The 18260-nt window shown below is 42.4% G+C and overlaps 6 protein-coding genes across 6 annotated transcripts; 2 read left to right on the top strand and 4 right to left on the bottom strand.

The window, feature by feature from the left end:
• The first annotated feature begins 315 nt into the window (after nucleotides 1–315).
• IAQ61_007924 (uncharacterized protein) lies at nucleotides 316–2954 on the top strand. The gene is made up of 4 exons (XM_003840570.2): nucleotides 316–907; nucleotides 997–1444; nucleotides 1502–1851; nucleotides 1902–2954. Exons 1-4 carry the CDS (start codon nucleotides 740–742, stop codon nucleotides 2634–2636), a joined length of 1701 nt encoding a protein of 566 aa, XP_003840618.1. The 5' UTR covers nucleotides 316–739; the 3' UTR covers nucleotides 2637–2954.
• A 1775-nt stretch (nucleotides 2955–4729) lies between these two features.
• Nucleotides 4730–5377, top strand: IAQ61_007923 (uncharacterized protein; the record flags this gene model as incomplete). The annotated part of the gene is made up of 1 exon (XM_003840571.2): nucleotides 4730–5377. The coding sequence occupies one exon, from the start codon at nucleotides 4730–4732 to the stop codon at nucleotides 5375–5377; it is 648 nt and encodes a 215-aa protein (XP_003840619.2).
• Nucleotides 5378–5915: 538 nt separating this feature from the next.
• Nucleotides 5916–7272, bottom strand: IAQ61_007922 (uncharacterized protein). The gene is made up of 3 exons (XM_066097791.1): nucleotides 7012–7272; nucleotides 6484–6936; nucleotides 5916–6340 (listed from the first exon to the last, which is right to left on the bottom strand). The coding sequence occupies exons 1-3, from the start codon at nucleotides 7148–7150 to the stop codon at nucleotides 6138–6140; spliced, it is 795 nt and encodes a 264-aa protein (XP_065952288.1). The 5' UTR covers nucleotides 7151–7272; the 3' UTR covers nucleotides 5916–6137.
• A 961-nt stretch (nucleotides 7273–8233) lies between these two features.
• On the bottom strand, nucleotides 8234–8597 carry IAQ61_007921 (uncharacterized protein; the record flags this gene model as incomplete). Its single annotated transcript, XM_066097790.1, has 3 exons — nucleotides 8234–8285; nucleotides 8360–8422; nucleotides 8482–8597. 3 exons carry the CDS (start codon nucleotides 8595–8597, stop codon nucleotides 8234–8236), a joined length of 231 nt encoding a protein of 76 aa, XP_065952287.1.
• Nucleotides 8598–14413: 5816 nt separating this feature from the next.
• On the bottom strand, nucleotides 14414–17112 carry IAQ61_007920 (uncharacterized protein; the record flags this gene model as incomplete). The annotated part of the gene is made up of 2 exons (XM_066097789.1): nucleotides 14414–15584; nucleotides 15642–17112. 2 exons carry the CDS (start codon nucleotides 17110–17112, stop codon nucleotides 14914–14916), a joined length of 2142 nt encoding a protein of 713 aa, XP_065952286.1. The 3' UTR covers nucleotides 14414–14913.
• Nucleotides 17113–17193: 81 nt separating this feature from the next.
• Nucleotides 17194–17721, bottom strand: IAQ61_007919 (uncharacterized protein; the record flags this gene model as incomplete). The annotated part of the gene is made up of 1 exon (XM_003840575.1): nucleotides 17194–17721. The coding sequence occupies one exon, from the start codon at nucleotides 17719–17721 to the stop codon at nucleotides 17194–17196; it is 528 nt and encodes a 175-aa protein (XP_003840623.1).
• Between the last annotated feature and the right edge of the window lie 539 nt (nucleotides 17722–18260).

Raw genomic sequence — 18260 nt, 5'->3', positions numbered from 1 at the left:
AGCAAACTCCAGTTAGCAGCCGATGGCATCCGAGCTGTAGTGGCCTTGTAGAGGTGTATATATACTACCATGGATGCAGTCACATGTTGGAAAATCTGGAACTACCAAGACTGGATATGAGGCAAAATTTGTCCACCTTGCCGATAGGATTAAAGAGATCATTGTCGCTTTCATTGATGCAGGACTCGTCGAGAGATTCAACAATGTTGAAGATGAGGAGTGAGTGTCCCTGTCCAAGCCAGCCAAGGGACGGGTCGACCTGATGGGGTGGGGCTAGTAACGCAGCTTACCTAATCACGATCTCCTGACACGGTTAGTTCAAATCAACACAAAATGCACCTCAGTCGCCCCCAGTGTTCTCTCTTAACGCCAAGGCTTATGCACTCAGCACTCATTCATTCATTCATTTGCATCCATCCACATAGAATTCTCGCTCGTCGATATGGCATTCCCCATCATCCCGCATTGACTAACATCTTGAAGGGCGCGCGCCATGCCCATACAGGCAAGTATTCATGGCTAGTCTGCCCCGCTAAAATAGGCGATTGGACCGACCGAAGCGGTGACGCGATGAAAAAGGGCTTCAGAGGTCCCAGCGTATGCGACTTCAGCTTGTGGATTGTGGGTGTGACTCTTCATGTTCCGGTCAGCGATCAGCTATATCTAGCGTCTTCTTCTTCTTCTTCTTCCTCCTTCTTGTGTTAGTTGAGAGGACGGGGACATCATCGAGGCAAAGACAATGGCACAGGAAATGGAACTAGACGTCCTACCAGCCACGGGGACGACAGAGAAAGACGAACGCACAGGGGATGCTCATGGCGTGGCATTGGAAAAGGCAGTGTCAATTGCGAATGATGGGAAGAAGAGGAGCAGATTTCATATGGTGGCCATCATCACCGCGCTATTTGTATGTCAATCTACCTTGACATTGTCCATCTTCATTTTCGCCTTCAAGCTCGACATCATTTCATACATGGACCTGCTGACCAAGTCCAGCTCCTTCTCTTCGTAGCAGCCCTCGATGCTACAATCGTCGCAACAGCTGCACCAACTATTGCCCGTGACCTCCGCTCTGCAGCAGGGTACACATGGATAGGAGGGGCCTACCTCCTCGCCAGCGCTGCGAGCGGTCCCATCTGGGCAAAGCTTTCAGATATCTGGGGCCGCAAGATCATAATCCTTGCTGCACTTGTCATCTTCTTCATTAGCTCGGCTGTGTGCGCCTCGGCCAAGACAATGGAAGGATTGATCATCGGAAGAGCGTTTCAGGGAGTCGCGGGTGGTGGGTCGATTTTGCTGGTCCATGTGTGCATCAGTGATCTTTTTAGCTTGAGGCAGAGAAGTCTGCTCATGGGATTTACAGAAGGTATTTGGGCTCTTGCGGGCGGTATTGGTCCTGTACTTGGTGGTGTATTTGCTAGTCTGGCTACATGGCGGTGGTGTTGTGAGTGTTGCCCCTTTTGAACGACAGATGGCTGTGTAGCTGCTGATTAGCTTTCAGTTTGGATCAATCTGCCTATCTGCGGTTTCTCCGCACTTCTGGTCCTACTCTTCCTTGATATACAACATGAACATACTTCCTTTGTTGATGGTATCAAGGCCATTGATTGGGCTGGCATATTCACGTTCCTAGGCTTCACTTTGATGCTGCTACTGGGTCTGGATTTTGGCGGTGTTCTCTTCCCATGGGACTCGGCTAAGATCATTGCCTTGCTGGTCGTTGGAAGTCTGATGATCTTTGCTTTTGTCTATAGCGAAGCTCGTGTTGCCAAGTATCCCCTCATTCCAATGGAGTTGTTCAGACGAAGGACAAATGTTGCTGCGTTTGCAGTCGTTTTCTTCCACGGTTTCGTATGTATTCCCCATGAGCGAAATACCTTTACCTTTACTGAAGTTTCTAGGTTTTTATTGCTGGAGAGTACTATATGCCATTGTATTTCCAGTCAGTCCTAGAGGCTTCCCCTGTACGGTCAGGTCTCCTCTTATTACCCTTCATCGTCACTGGCGCAATCAGTGGGGTAATTTGCGGTTTCATCATCCACCGCACTGGCCGATTCCGGGAGATCTCATGGGGAGGCACATTGCTACTCACCCTTGGTTTCGGCCTCTTCATCTCCTTCGATGCATTCACATCCACGGTCAAGGCGGTCTGCTTCCTTATCGTCGGCGGTCTCGGCTCAGGCGTGCTTTTCGAAGCGCCGCTCATCGCAATCCAAAGTCAGGTTGAGCAACAAGACGTGGCGACGGCAACGTCAACCCTGGCATTTATTCGAAACATTGCAGTTTCCATTTCGACAATCATCGGTGGCACGATATTCCAGAACTCAATGAACAACCGCGCGCCGGCTCTGCGCGCCGCGGGCCTGCCAGAAGATCTGCTACGCCAGCTGGATGGCGACAGTGCCATGGCGAATGTGATGCTTCCGGGCACGCTGGACAATCCGGTCTGGGAGCTTGCAGCGAAGAAGGCTTTTGCGTACGCGATGCAGAATATGTGGATTACGTACACTTGTCTTGGGTTCTTGGGCTTTGTTGCGAGCCTCTTCGTGGAGGCGGCGCATTTGGGAACTGACCATGTTGAGACGGTTACCGGGCTGAGGAAAGAGAAGGATAGGACGGATACAGATAGTTCGTAGGGTGACTGGGTAAATATTTTGGGACATTGAGAAGTGGTAGTGATTGATTGGGGAATGTGAAAAATCGCAGATCTGGAAGTAGGATATCGCGTGTTTCCTCTCATGTTGATAAAGAGACTTGCATCTCCTTACGTGTCATCATGGCTTTACTCATGTTTTTCCTTGTTGGCCACATTTGTTTTTGAATGATATCCACAGCTTGGAGACGGAAAGAGAGAGAGAGAGAATGTAGTCGAAATCTACTGCTCATGCTCAACGTTCGTGCGTCGTCCGCAAAACTACATGGCAGGGAGTGGCTTGGGCTGCCGGAGGCGCCGGAGACACTGGGATGACGGAGATAACGGGGATGCCGGCTGCCGGAGATCGTGAGGAATTGATTGTTCACAGACTGTGCTTAATCAGCTTTTTCTACCAATCTAATAGGCTATAGCGACCAGTACCGGTACCACCCCAGACTTGCACCACGACCAATGCCACGAGAATTTCAAGAAGAGTTTGTGATGGACGTCTGCCGCAATTTACCAGTACTTCGATATCAAAGAGGCAAGCAAGTCGTGTAGACGTGAATAATACCTAAAGCTGAATAAATCCAGTTCTAATCAGCCTCTGATTGTCTGTATGCAACCCGCATACCGGTATGTGTCAAGCTAGGCAAGGTGAAAGTGCGAGATAATGACTCTCCCATGTCTGTTGATCGAACCAGAAGCTTACCCTTCGGGTTCTAGCTACGGTCAGGAGGCTCTAAGTGTGTGATTGAACATGACTAATTTTAGGGAATTGCGGGCGTAGAAAACAGATGCAATGATGTTAGAAAGTCTATTACTATATATCCTCCCAGTCCTGAAGGTGTAAGGACATGAGCTATTCTACGGTCTAACAGAGAGGGTGAATGTGGATTGGTGTGGCTGTTCTAGACTGTCTAGAATAGTGGATAATATGGACCATGGATGTGAAGAAAGAAAATTGAGGAGTTGTTGCTTTCACAAGATCTGCTTTGTATTTACATTAACATCTTCACCCTTCTTACTGACCCGGGCATAGTCTTAGGATGGGGTTGCCTAAATAGATAGTATTTGGCTCCATGTATCTAACTCTTAAGCTGGCAAATATACCAGTAAGCAAGAATACAGATACGCAAGTACAGACACGCGAATCCAGGCACATAGGGTGAGGAGCACACAGAAAATGCAAGTAAGTCAGCCCAGTCTCATGATTTAGATTCTAGAATTGGTGCAAGTTGTCTCATGGTACCAGTAGGTACCGGGTCTCCGTCCTGATAACAGGAGGCCTGGTCGCACGCAAGCGCGCCGCTAACAGTTCAATGCGAACTTCTGGGTCCATTCCTGGGTAGAATTATTTTGAATAAACTTCCGATAACTTCCAGGTCAATAGGAGGGTCAAACGGTCATCGTAGCCAGGCGCAGGTAGCCCGAGCTAAGAAGCTTGCCTTTCGGCACGGAAAAAGACAACTATCGATCAGGGTATACCGGTAACGTGAATTTGACGCTAGGCAGGGGTATGAACATGAACAGACATAGACAAAAAGTGTATACTTTGCACGTGTATTGCGCGACGTACAGGAGGTATTTTAGTTTATAAGTGGTATGAGGAGAAAACGGAGTGTCTTCTGTATGTCCAATTGGTGATTGCATGACTTGTAGAGGTATGGCTGGAGATATCCTATTTGTTCATTTATTCTATACAGATTAGGAGAAAGCGGCACGTTTACTATATATCTTTGTGGCCTCTTCTAGGGATTCACGGTCATGGTTGTAGAGAACATTTTGGTTTATCGAGGAGATAGATTACCATTAGACGTATCATGTTTGCCTGTACAGGTCTTCGTAGTACTAGTCGCAACGGAGCCAATGAGACCGCTAGTGTTAGCCCATGCAAGGTGCACTCACAACTAATCGTGGACAGCGTTTGTTCCGACCCTTTCTTGCTCTCTCACCATAGATCCATCTAGCGGCTATACTCTGAGGTATAGAAATACGACTATATCCTTACTAAGCTGCCTCCCCTTTCGTTGGAAATTATTGGAAATAAGGCACTGCTCATAGTCACTCTTGTTCAACCAACATTCTTGCGTCATGGCAGCTTCATTTATGACCAGCAACATGGATGATCCTCCCAAAAACCGACACGGTCACGCCGCCATCGCCGCGATAATCAGCAACATGGAAAACTACCTACCTCCGCCCAACAACTCCAAGCCGGGCTACTCCGGCTGCCGCACCACATACGGCTTATTATCACGCTTCCACCAGCGTGCCGAGCAGTCGGACAACCCTGAGAAAGAATACAAAGAGCTGCAACAGATTGAACGTGACCTGCGCCGTCGTATTACAAATCTCGATGCCAAAAAGGGCGTCCCTGAAGAGATGATCAGCCTACTAGACCAACTTCGCGACGCGATCGCCGCAGCACTGACACAAGGTATCACCACTGATTTCTTCCTCCAAGCCCTTCAGGCACAGCTGGATGGGGAGTCAGAGACCATTGCCGAGCCCAAGGAGAACAGGAAGATGGTCAGTGATAGAAGATTCACAAAGGTCTGGAATGAGCTGCAAGATGCGAAGAAGCGGATTAATCAGCTCAATGCCGAGTGCAATCGATTGCAGCTCAGGGTCAAGTACTTGGAAGCTCGACGGGGATCGGGGCATTCTGCCGATGATGAAAACGATGCATTTGGTGAGCCCCCAAATAAACGAAGAGGGCGAAGCGGCCGACACTGCTAATATATGGGTTTGATTAAGAGTAGATCCTGACCAATTCTGGGGTGGAAAGGAGAGTGATCGAAGGGATCGGCATGAGTGACGTGGAGTAGGTTTGTTGGTTTACTGTACTGTACTGCACTGTGCATACTGGCAAGCTGCAAAAACCTTTATGTGTGAAAGCAAGGTGCGTGCTGGATAAACTGGGACATGATGGATTCAACCCTCGAGTCAAAAAGAAAACATGGGGTTACAATTACCCACATGGCCTTTATCAGGGCGGGGCTAATCACTTACTACATTTCCTTCATGTTTCTTGGCGTTGATAAGCCATGGGTTTGCACTCACCCTTATCTCCTCTGCACACTTCGATTGGACAACCAGATCAAAAGAATATATACAGTATACTGAAATGATGCAACTATCGTGGACTAGACTTCCCCGGTTTGCCATCGCTATACCGTGGTTCAAAGAAGTATGTACAAAATCCAATGTGATGTCGCAACGCAGCTCCCAAGTCGGCTAAGCAGACCGATCTTACATGGAACATTTATGGCACGTTCGCCCGTCACAGACTTGCAGCTAGTTGCCGCCCCGAGCTCGTTCATAGTTTTGCTGTTGACGGCCAAAGTGGCGGTTGCAAAGCATTGGTCCGGTCGAATTCGGTCGGTGCAATAGGGATAAGAAGGAACACTGGCATGCAAACGCACCCGCAGAATACTCTATCTCCAACGACACATACTATGTATGTATCGAGATGAAGATAAGCATGTCCCGATTTGCATTACAACCACATGTCGAAGTAAGTGACGGCCTGCACGAAGCTAGCTTGCTTGGCGAAGACGTGCGCGGGCATGCTGGCGTTGACTTTGACGGCGAAACCGTGTTGGGCTAGGGCGTAGAGGTTGACTTGGAAGGTCGAGTTTCTTTCTGCTAGGATCTCCTCTGCGCGTGCGACTTGAGTTGTGTTGAATAATGGGTCGTCGGCTGTTTGAGTGTACATATTAGCCTTGTCATCCCCGTCATGATGCTCATCATAATCACCATCACCGCCCCTTGCAACATAACCTGGTAAACCAAAGGAGGCCGGGGGGTGGGAAACAATAAAAATGTGAAGATAAGAAACTTACTCCCAGCTGCAATACTCAATCCACCAACCACACCCATCAGATCCTCATCCAACATAAAACTCGGATGCGCAATGAATCCAGCATCCACAAGACCCTCGTCCTCCCTCAACCATCTCGGTACAAACTTGCCCCCGAAACAGTAGCCCACTGCGCCAATGCGCTGCATACCCAACTCACCGCGCATATAGGAGAGTGTGGAGTTGATGACGGCGTCGACGCCTTCTGGGGGATGATTGGGGAGCCATGATGATAGGTCGAGAGTGGACTCATCAGTGTCGACGGGGATGGAGTCGTTGTAGTAGATGTCGGGCATGACGACGAGGTAGCCATTTGCGGCGAGGGAGTCGGCGAGGAGGCGGTTTTCTGGCCGCGGGATACCGAAGATGTCGGAGATGTAGAGGATGGCTTTTGTAGCTTTCGTGGTGTTGCTCGGGTAGGAGAGGTAGGTTGGGACTTTTGGGGGTTGTTGTTAGTTTAGATCTGGATGAGATGAGATGGGATAGGAATTCAAAGGGGAATTAAACATACAACCACCAATATTCCTAATCTCACCAGCTGGTTCCCCCTCACTTCGAACCTGAAGATTCGAACACGTCGACTGCGCAAGCGCAAGTCCCGCAGTCGACAGTCCAAACACCAAATTCTTGATCGACACCATCTTTGTCATATGCACCACAAGTTGAACAATTTCCTTGCAAGATCAAATACCTAACAAAGCATTTTTCAAATAGGATCAGAAAAAAGAAGCTGAACGTGATTGTATCCAATGACACTTATAGCAGAAAGACCCAGATGCTACACAACAGAAAAAAGTGAACAAGTCACACGGGCTCCCCAACACCTTTATGTATGTACCTCTCTGCCCCCATCCGTTTTGAATCGCATGGAATCCCAACAGAACTACCCTTGAACCCCATGCATCCCCGTAAGTTGTGACCAGCTGTAGAAGCCTGAACTGCACCAGCTAGCTTCCCCCCCCCTACCCCGACCTACATGCATCCCCACCCTACGTCAGGTACTCTCTCAAACCCCCGTACACAGAAAAGCCAAAACCCCTCGGCCTCGGCTTCAACAAGTGGGGAGTAGGGGTGCATGGATAGCAAAGGGATTGTGCAAAGCCTGTCTAGAACTACCATTACTGGTAGTGTTTGACAATCACCTCCCAGAAGGCTCGAGAATAATTCCCAGTAACAACTCATCGGATGCACCTCCCGCCCCAGGAACCTTTCACATGCCAGGGATGATGGGAGCTAAACTTTGTGCAGAGGAAGATTATGGTTTGTCTTGATAATCAATGGATTATTCCATCTAATAGTTCAATTTGGCCTCGATGACTGAGCTACTGTTACGATCTGCGCAGGGCTGGTTTTGGTTTTGTCATCATGCTGTTGTTGCGAATAGTCGTAGTTATCACGGATGATATAGGGCTATAGATAAGGTACAGGGATCACGTTGCGTTTACTTGTTTTATTTTTCTTGGGGGTTTGTTTGCCATGGTGCTGGGTCCAGGGGTTTAGTTGGTGGATTGGGGGGACTGGTTTTGTCCGCTATGCGGGCTGGTTTGGGGATAGATAGATTGGAGGGTTTTCTTGTATTTCTTGGTGGATATGTGTGATATGAACATAAGACGTCATGAGCTGTGGATAGCTAGACTGAAACAAACGCTGCGCCTTGGAGAGTACGTGATATGTTGTGCATACGCTAGTAGGACAATGTTGTGTCGTACTGCACCATCTCTCCTCGAGGAGAGTCAGTCGAACGATAGGAAGATGCCCAAGGCGGCTGAGAAATCACTGGTGTCACTGTGTCTGCTGTGTCAGCAACAGATCCCAAGTATACGACAATCTTCCTCAGAGCCCCACTTGGGGTAACCAACCTCTTGACACAGAGAACCGAACGTTTGGTAACGGACCACTGGTAACGGCGAAGTGCACCACTACTAGGCTCGTAAGACTCGTAACAACACTACAGAAAAGTGGTCACAGATAAGCTACATGCCACCGTTTAAAAAAGCACCCTATGTTAGAGAGCTTATATTTCGTAGTGCTAGTGATTATGCTAAGCAGTATAAGATGAGCAGCATTGTAAGGCTGCAGGCCTAATCGGTAAAGCATATTGTTAGCACTGTTGGGCAAGAAGACAAGATCAAGCAGCATAACTTGACCTGACCTGAGCACTACATGACCAGTGCCACAGGGTGTCCACGGGTGACGGGGGTGTCGTGTACCACCAGGAAAATAAATCCTGCCAAGTAGAGTTAGCGCGTGGACACCCCCATCCGTTTCAGTTTCATAATCGAGGTGGTGGCATGTCATATGACCATGGGTTTAGCGTCGGGCGACTTGGGCTTTACTCCAAGTGGTTAGAATATCCCTGTAGGTTCAAGTCCACGTCACAGCGGCAAATTTTTATAGTTATATAAACTAGCCTATAGTTAAGTATAAATTAAGGTAATTTAAGCAAGTAAATGTAGTTTTTATTACTATCTTTTTTAAATATATTCTAAACCTATTCTTAATAATATATAGGTGTTCCTAAATACTATACTAGAGTTTAGTATAGTAGTACTAGATAATATATCTAAACTAGATAGTAATATTAGAGATAAATTTAGGTAACTATATAAAGTACTAGAGGAGGATAGTAGTAGTAGCGTTAAGGAAGTAAGTAAAAGTAAATAGAATAAGTTTAGAATAGGTTAGTAATATATTATAGGGGTATAATATATACCTTACTTATAGTAATAGTTAAGGACTACTACTTACACTAGTAATTATTAAGTATATAGCTATTCTCCTAGCATACCCTTAATTATATAGCTAAGGGTATAGGTATATAATACTAGTTTAGCAATATAAAGATAGCTCTTACCTAATAAGAGAAGAGGTGCTTGTGCAGGCTATATAGGTAACACGTTAAGAACACGTTCTTAAATTGTTCTAATTCTAGTAGGTATAATACTCCTACTAGTCTATCTATCTTAATAGGCCTACAACTTTACTATTCTTTAATAGCTAGCTAGCAAGCTAGTATAAATACTAATACTCTAGGGTAAAAGCGTATAAGTATCTTAAGAACATATTATAAACGTGTTCTTATTATATTATTAATAATATATTATATAATTAGATCTAAACCTTAAAAAGTATAGTACCTAAGAAAATTCTACAGAGAGAACTACAAATAAGAAGCTATTATTATAGCCTTATTAAGCGCTTCTCTTTAAGGATTTATAAGGACTACTAGGTGTCTTATTATCCTATAATAAGGACTATAGTAAATTAGATAAGGAGCAAAACTTAAATATATTTAAAACGTATTAATAATAAGTTAGTAAATTGTAGAATAGGCTTAACTATATATTAGCTATTAGAACTATAGCCTAATATCTACTACTAGGAAAAAATATTATTTTAGTTAGGTACTACTAGAGGTAGACTCTATATATCTATAAGGTCTTCTAACTAGGGAGATATTAAATCTTTCTAGTAGTCCTGCTTTATATTCTGTGGTTAAGCTATAGTTAAGCTAGATAAAGAAGTGTGGTAGGCATATTGCAACCTATTCCTAACATGTTCCTAACATGTTCTAGGCGTTAATTATCTATAAGGGCAAGGATCTCTATTTAAAATCCTGTGTAAAGTTACCTTCTAAGTAATTATACTAATAGATATAGTAGTAATACCTTTTTTTACTATTATTTCTTTTAGTATATATATATATATACCTCCTCCTCCCTTAATACTATCTAATAGTAATATTAAGGAAGTAGTAAAGGTGTTATAGCCTATACTTACTCTATAGCTTATATAATATAAGTTATTTATAACTTATTATAAATATATTCCTAACTTATTATAGCCTAGTTCCTAAACTTAACCTAGCTCTAAACCTATCTCTAACTTAAAGGTTTCTATTCTATTAAAGAAATGCATATTAGCTTTGCAAATAAAGATAAAATCTTGCGTATTATAAAGCGTGAAAAGCTTCTATAGTTCCTATTTAAGAGTAGCCTTAGAGGAGTATACTATAAGTAGAGGATAAAGTATTAGGATCCTAAAACTATATATAGTATAAGAGAATAGGTTTAGAATATATTACTAATACGTTACTATAGGCGTATATATAGCAAATCTTTATATTAAGCTTAGGTAACTTAATTATTTACCTTTTTAAAGAGTAGGCATTAATTCTATTAAATTAAGATATATTCTAGATAGATATATTATATAAGAGGTTATATAGGGTATAGGTAGAGATTCTAATAGTAATCTTCTACCTATAGAAAAAGAAGTATACGCATTAAGAATAGGTTTATAACATGTTTCTAACACATTATAGTTATTACACTTAGCTAAATTATTATAAATAAGGATATAACTAATATATATTAAGTTGCTATTACTAACTTCTTTTAGAAGTATAAAGCACTTATAAAAAGACAAGTGTTATAGAGGTATATTTACTTATAGGGATTCTATAGGACTACTATTAATATATGTAACAAGTAGATAATAGGCAAGTTTTATAGCGCACTATAACCTATTTATAACGTGTTTCTAACTTGTTTCTAGGACTTAGGCGCTATCTCTAGTTAATTAATCCCTATAAGCGTAACTAGCGCTAGCAACTTTAATCTTATATAAGATTTTATTAAGTACATCTATAAAGAAGTATTCACAAAGCATATAAAAGAGAGCTAGATAATACTACCTCTTTATATCTAAGTAAATTACTATAGGCATTAATAGTAGAGGAATACTTTTAGCTTACTAACCTCCTCTTATATAAGTAAATATATTCTAAACCTATTCTAAACATATTCCTAACTTATTCTTATATAATTAGAATATAAACCCTCTAAAGATACCTAAAACTAGGTAATCTATAAGAAAAACCTAGTAATTACTACTAGGATTATGCAATACTATAGTAAAATATTAAAAGAGGTATAGGAAAAACTAGAATCTTATTTAAATATAGCTAAGCAAGCAGGCTAGAAAGGATATAAAACTAGTAAGCATGTAAGTATTCTTAAGGCTACTTAGAAGTAAGTTTATAACCTATTCTTAACCTATTAGAATTATATAAGTAATATTATATAGTGTATACTAGATAGATCTATAGGATATAAAAGAGTTTAAAGCCTAGAGTAAGTTTAGAATATACTATAACTATAGAACTCCTAATAGGCTTAAGCAAAGGTACCTTAAAAAGCTTTAAAGGGGAGAAAGTAAGTCTTACACTAGCGTTATATATATTTGCTAATTAAAACGTATTTAGAATATATTTAGAACGCGTCCTATAATAATAATAATACTCTAGATAATAATAAAGTAAGTCTTACTATATCTAACTTAACTAGATATATCTTAGTCCTAATAAGAAATAAAAGAGCACGCTTAAAAGCCTAAAGCTAGAGGGCAAGTAGTAGAGTAGTATTAGAAAGAAGTTTACTAGCCCCTTTTCTATCTTCTCTACTACTAGGCTCTTCTCCTCTACTAATAGCAACCTAAAGGTATGCTTCGCGAAATATATTTATAACACGTTCCTAACTTATTATTAGTCTATAACTATAAACTTTATAATAAAAGGCTCTTCTTAGTAATTAGGCTCTAAAAGAGAGAAAAGAAAAGCTAGAGGTAGACAAGGAAGAACTTATATAGAAAAAGGCACTATTTAAATTATAAAAGGTATAGTTTAAACTTAAGAAAGAGATAGCTACTTTTTATATAAGGTAGGGTTAGTTTATAAATATAGTAACTAGTTCCTAACTAGTTCTTAATATATTCTAGTCTATTATATAAGTATATATAAGTAGATAAATATATATTCTTTTTTCTTCTCTTTCTTCTTCTTTCTTCTTATACTCTACAAGAACTTTTTATATTTAAGAGTTTAATACTATTTTACTATCTATCTTTCCTAATATTATTAGATATAACTAGTTAATATAGTCTATAAAGATCTTTTAAAGTTAGTATATAATAGAATATATTAGGAACATGTTATAAACTTGTTCTAATACTAAGTAGGATTTATACTAGTAATGTATTAAGCTTAAGTTACTTCTATCTAATACTAGGGTATTCTCTCCTGTAATATCCTACCTAAATAATAGGTGTATAGTATTTCCTAGCAAGCTTTTCTACTAGGCTATTTAGGCTAGATTAGGGGTATAGGAACTTTATAGAGTATATATATATATAAGTTAGAACACGTTTATAATATATTAATAACTATTTTAGTATTACTTCTCTAATAGAGGCAATCTTATCTACTACCTTAAGAGGTATTATTCTAAGGTTTAAATAGCCCTAGTAAACTATAGCAGAACTATAATACAAGGTATTATAGAAGTAAGGATCTTCTATAGGAGCTTAATAGTAAATACTTAAGAACGTGTTCTAAACACGTTAATAATACGTTCTCTGCTAGTAGAGTAGACTATACTAAGTGCCTCCTCTAAGGTTTAAGAACCCTCTAAGATAGCTAGTCTATAATAAGAAGTAGTAGCTAGAGTAGAGGCTAAAGAGGAAGTAGAGAGTAAAGAAGAGGAGTAAATAGTTGCTCCCCTTTACACTATAAATAATATTTAGCAAAAGTAGTAAAAAGGAGATATAAGTCTAGTCTCTTAAAATATATTTAGAATATATTAATAATATATTATAGCTAGACACCTATAAATACTAGATTCTTCTTTAATCTAAGGGACTACTAGAGCTTTATAATACCTATAAAAGTTAAAAGAAAAAGTTATATACTATTAAAGGACCCTATAAAAGTAAATAGTATTTTACTTTTAGTAGATAGAAAAAAAAAAGAAGAGTAGAGAGTTTATTTTAGTAATTACTACTACCCTTTTAGGTTATATACTATTATATATTATTTATTAGAACTTATTCTTAATATATTCTTAATATGTTCCTACTTGTTACTATTATTATCTCCCTCCCCCTCTCTAGTATCTTCTCTATCCTCCTTATCCTCCCTAGGCTTTATAAAAGCATACTACAAGTAGAACTAGGCAGTATTCTAGTAGGAATTAGTAAGGTCTATACTAGTATTAAAGTAATAGTCTTAAAATATATTAGGAATAGGTTAATAATATATTATAAATAACTTACTATAGCTAGGATAATTATAAGCGTAGATAGTATAAGGAACCTAATAACCTTAAATCCTTAGTAGGGTAGATATAGTAATAAAGTTAAGCTATAATAAGTTAGTAATATATTTTTAATAGGTTCTTATAGGCTATACCTTATTACTATTATAGCTAGTATAAGTCTTTTTCTAAATTATATTTAGAAGGGTATTAGTATTTACTAAAGGGCCTATAGTAGCTACTAGCTAGGCTTAGAGAACTTCTATAAAATATATTAGTAATAAGTTTTAAATATATTCTAAATAACTTATAGTAAGAAGTATTCTAGTAATTATATATAACCTTTATATAGAAGTCTATATATATTAGTATAATAAGTTAAGAATAGGTTAATAATATATTTACTCTTTACCTTATAGACCTCCCTTATAGAGGGCTAGCTAGTCTTCTTAACCCTACTAACCTTATAGTAAGCTATATTAAGCCTATAATCTTTTTTAGCATAGGTATATAGAGTGCCCCTAGTACCTAGAATAGCCTAAGAATATTAGAACCTATTTAGAATATATTTAAAACCTATTCTTACTCTATATAAGGTACCCTTATTATTAATCTTAGTATAGTAGTAGCGCTCTCTACTCTCTATCTTAACTACCCTATTAGGGCTAACTATAGGCTATACCCTAATATTATCTAGGACGTAGCTAAGGGTAAGGTACTATTAATAGTACTTCTATAACCTATTAAGAATATATTCTAAACATGTTTTAATCTACTTATATAGGATATAAGGGATATATTAGTAATAGGTATAGTAGTAGTAGCTTATAGTATTACTAGTATAGAATATATTTAGAATAGGTTTAGAATATGTTATAAAATCTTATAGTATAATATTTAGTTAACCTTGCTTAGCTAGCTAGTAGAGCTTGGCACGGCCTAACCCTATGCTGAATACAAGTTCACGCAGCGCTAATTCTATAGTCATATGAACTGCGCCCTTATAATCAAGTATGCAGGCAGCTTTGTAATATGTGCTTCTTGCGCAAAGATGCATGCTTGGCGCAGGCCAGAGTGGGGGGCAGAATGTCGATCTGGATTTCAAATGGTGATTGCAATGGAGATTAAGGTTCATTGGGCTAGAAGTCTGGTGGGGGCAGGCAGAGCAGGTGACGTCACGCATCTTTGCACTTGCGTTGCCGATTACGAATCGCGTGAATTCAGTAACCCGTCCACCTTGGTACGGCTTCTTTACATAACCCAAGGAGGAGATTCTTTCATCTCCTGCAAAGCCGGCCGTTTCTTCACCGCACAATCATCTGCTAAGCCAGTTGCCATTGGACACGCCGCACCACATGACCTCTTCCGTTCCAAAGCGAACGATAGGTCGATGTGAACTCATCGCGCGCCCAAGCTGCGAGATAATTGCCTAGTTTACAGCCCAGACTATCAGGTCTGAGCTGTCTGTGTCCGCCGTATCCATGCATCTGCACCTCATCATAACGTACGTTGCCATGATGCTCCACGGTGAAGTCAAGGCAGCTTGCGGCTATATGGCGTGCTCTGTCGCGAGAGTCTTCTGCTGGGATCTCCCTGTGCAGAGAAATGCTTGTGCACATGGACTGGCTACTTTTAGCTATTGCGGGTGCTTCTCGGACAGAGGTCGAAGGGAAACTGATGCTTTTCATCAAAATCGACTTCTTGTCGTCAAATGTTGTGCTGGCGACTTTGCCTTTGCCTTTCCAGCGAGTCTGTGATTGTTCGTCGGAACTGCCGGCTTGGTCATCCGATCTTCCCTTCCCTTTGCCAGAATAGTCCTTTGCTTGGCCAGAATAACCTTTTCCTTTGCTGGAGTCTCTTCCATCCTCATCAGAGTCGTCCTCGTCTTTGACAACGTCGTCTTGTTCTTTGCAGGATTGGGCTCTACCTTTGCCAGAGCTGCGCTCCTCTTCGTCAGACTCTCCCTCTTCTGAGTTCACTTCTTCCACAGAAACTAGTACCGTACGTTAGCTCCAGACCAGCAGATCCGAAAAGTTGAACGCCCACATACCGGACACTTGAGTACCGGACACCCGAGTGCTAGGCGCTTGAGTACCATGCTCTTGATGAATAGACTCTTGAGTGGCAGGCGGTCTAGTATTAACTAGTTCAGCACTAGTTATTCTCCTCAAAGGCTCCACCACTTCTTCAAATGCACCCCAGCTGGCGTTCCAGACTCCGTTGTATATAAATGAATCATTGGTACGTAACGCAGACGCAGACGTAGATGTGGATGCGGTAGAAGTAACTTGCGGAGTAGCAGAGTCCGCCGCGTACCGCCTGGATTTTGACGCAAATGATGTCGATTTAGGTGCAGAAGATGTCGATCCGGATGCAGAGGAGATGGATTGCGATGCGGGCTGCGAACCATCGAGCTTGCGCGGAGAAGGGTCTTCATTCAGTTCCAAATGGAGCCTTCGAGCCATTGCAGCATCTCGGGCTTCTTGTTCATTTGTACTGAAGAGTTCCGCTCGAATCAGTCGAGCAAGCACTGCATCTTGAGCTTCTTGGGCAGCGCTCGCTTCCCGTGCAGCCTGAGCTGCTTCTCGCTTTCGTTGACGTTTTGTCTCCTCGTCCTGGATACCCTGGCCTTGATAATTGCGTCCTGCTCTTGGAGTATGTTGGACAGGTATATAGGTAGATCGTGGAAGTCCGCTTCTGAACGGCGGGGGATCACCTCTTGGAGGAGCAATTGTGTGGTCAGGAAGGTCCTCAAGCCTCGGGGGCCGCACAGCCGGCGTGAAGGACATTTCATATCCTACATCTATGTCGTCCTCGTCGTAGTCCTCGTCCCACCATACACCCGCGAAATCGGTACTTGACACCAAAAAGTTTCTTGAAGGAGCAGCCATGGCCACTTGAGGTGATACATGCAGGGTTGGCGTGGCTTTCTGTGACACCAGTGCTGGAGCATCGTATGTCGGTTGGATGACCATACGCTCCTTTGCCATCACTTCCTCTAACAATTCTTTGGGATGCTCGCACAAGGTCTGAAACGAGGTTTCGCCTGAGGTGTATACGAATGTGAGACCCTCCACATCGGAGTAAGTTGAGAATGTTCCTGTCTTAGAAATGGTGATTTTGCAGCGGACAATATCATAAAGGGCAGTCTTGAATTGTCGCAAGGCGAGCTCTTCGACCTCGCTCTTGACAAGGTATGCGTAGCCTTCGCAGACATCTCGACCAGCTTGGACGTCTTCCGTTGTAGCTGCAACTAGCGAAGAGCAGTATTGAGTCTGCACTACCTTCATATCCCTGATGCTTGCTGGTCGCATGTCTGGAAGCCTGTCGAGCTTGAGCAAGTTCATGAGAATTTGCTGCCGTGATATGCCCCCGGTGAGAAAATACCATACAGGATACTCTCCTTGCAGCGGACGAGGAACCTCTCCTTGATTGAGTCGGTGTTGAGGCAATGTCGTACTATATATGCGCGGGGCTTGTGAATCGTCGTGTAGCGATTTTGGAGTTGGGAACATAGTCATGCATCTTGTTACGCCAGTCGTAAGCAACTTCCCATTCTCTTGAACAATTGGCGGAAGGCGGTCACGAAGTAAACGCCCTTCCTACGCGCGCAAGACTATGGCCTTTTGTTGACAATCCTTGTCGTCGCGAATTGCAATGATGGTTGAGCCCTGTTGTCTCTGGATCTCCGGCGTCCATTTGAATCGATTGACGAGTCTGTCTACTGGCATGAACACAAAGATTTCCCAACTGTCGGCAGCATGGCGAACAGCGTTTGCGGTCTCTTGGGGTTGGAGTAATTTGTGCTGCTCCACGATCCTGAGCCAATAAGCATAGCTCTCCAAGTCAAAACCCAACGCTCGGCAACGCTCCCATGGCCATAGAGCGGCAGACTCAGGCCGGGCAACATGTGTGCTTGTCATGGCACGATTCTCCATGAACTCGACCTCGGCATCCGCAGCGGTGAAGCCGAAAAGTGTCTGCCATCGAAGTAGCTCTTTACTGCTGGGTGTGTCTACAAGGGAATCCTTGCGTGAAGGGGCGCGGGTGGGGATGTTTTTCAGCCCATGTACCATGCGAATGGCAGCTTTGGTGTCCAAGTAGTACCGACCTCTGCCATTTGAAGACATTGTAATGGAGCGAGAGCGAGAGCGAGATGCGAAGTTTTTTTAAGGATAGCAATGAGACTGTATGCCCTGAAGTAACGATAGACCGAGATATGATGATTGACTGAGAATGGCTACAAAGGAAGTGTGAAGAGTGGGTTAAGTGCTGCTGACGTATCGGTGAGCAATTACCGTAGAGATCCTTCGCGTCCCGAGGAAATTGAGGAGGAGCACGATAGGAAGTGGCCTTTGCCCGTTTTCTGCACTGGGAAGTGACGTATCATGCATTACCTACAGATTCGACGTCAAGCATAGTGCAAAACCTCATGTTACCATCTCACCTACTCAGCCCCGGAATGGAGATTCAGGAGAATTCGAAGTACACGCAGCCTTCGCACAACGTCATATGTTCGAACAGCTCAGTTCCAGCCCAGGCTTCCCATGACTGAATCTTGGAAGTTGCAATGGACTGCCACCATCGAGCCTTCCAAGCTTGGCACCCGACCGCCAAAGTGCACACGTGACAGAAGAGTCTGCCCAAATGCGCCTGTCTGTGCGTGCTT

Source organism: Plenodomus lingam (genome assembly GCF_022343315.1).
Source record: "Plenodomus lingam strain CAN1 chromosome Unknown contig_3, whole genome shotgun sequence".
NCBI lineage: Eukaryota > Fungi > Ascomycota > Dothideomycetes > Pleosporales > Leptosphaeriaceae > Plenodomus > Plenodomus lingam.
The sequence above is the reverse complement of the archived record's forward strand: the minus strand, read 5'-3'. Positions and strand labels throughout refer to the sequence as shown.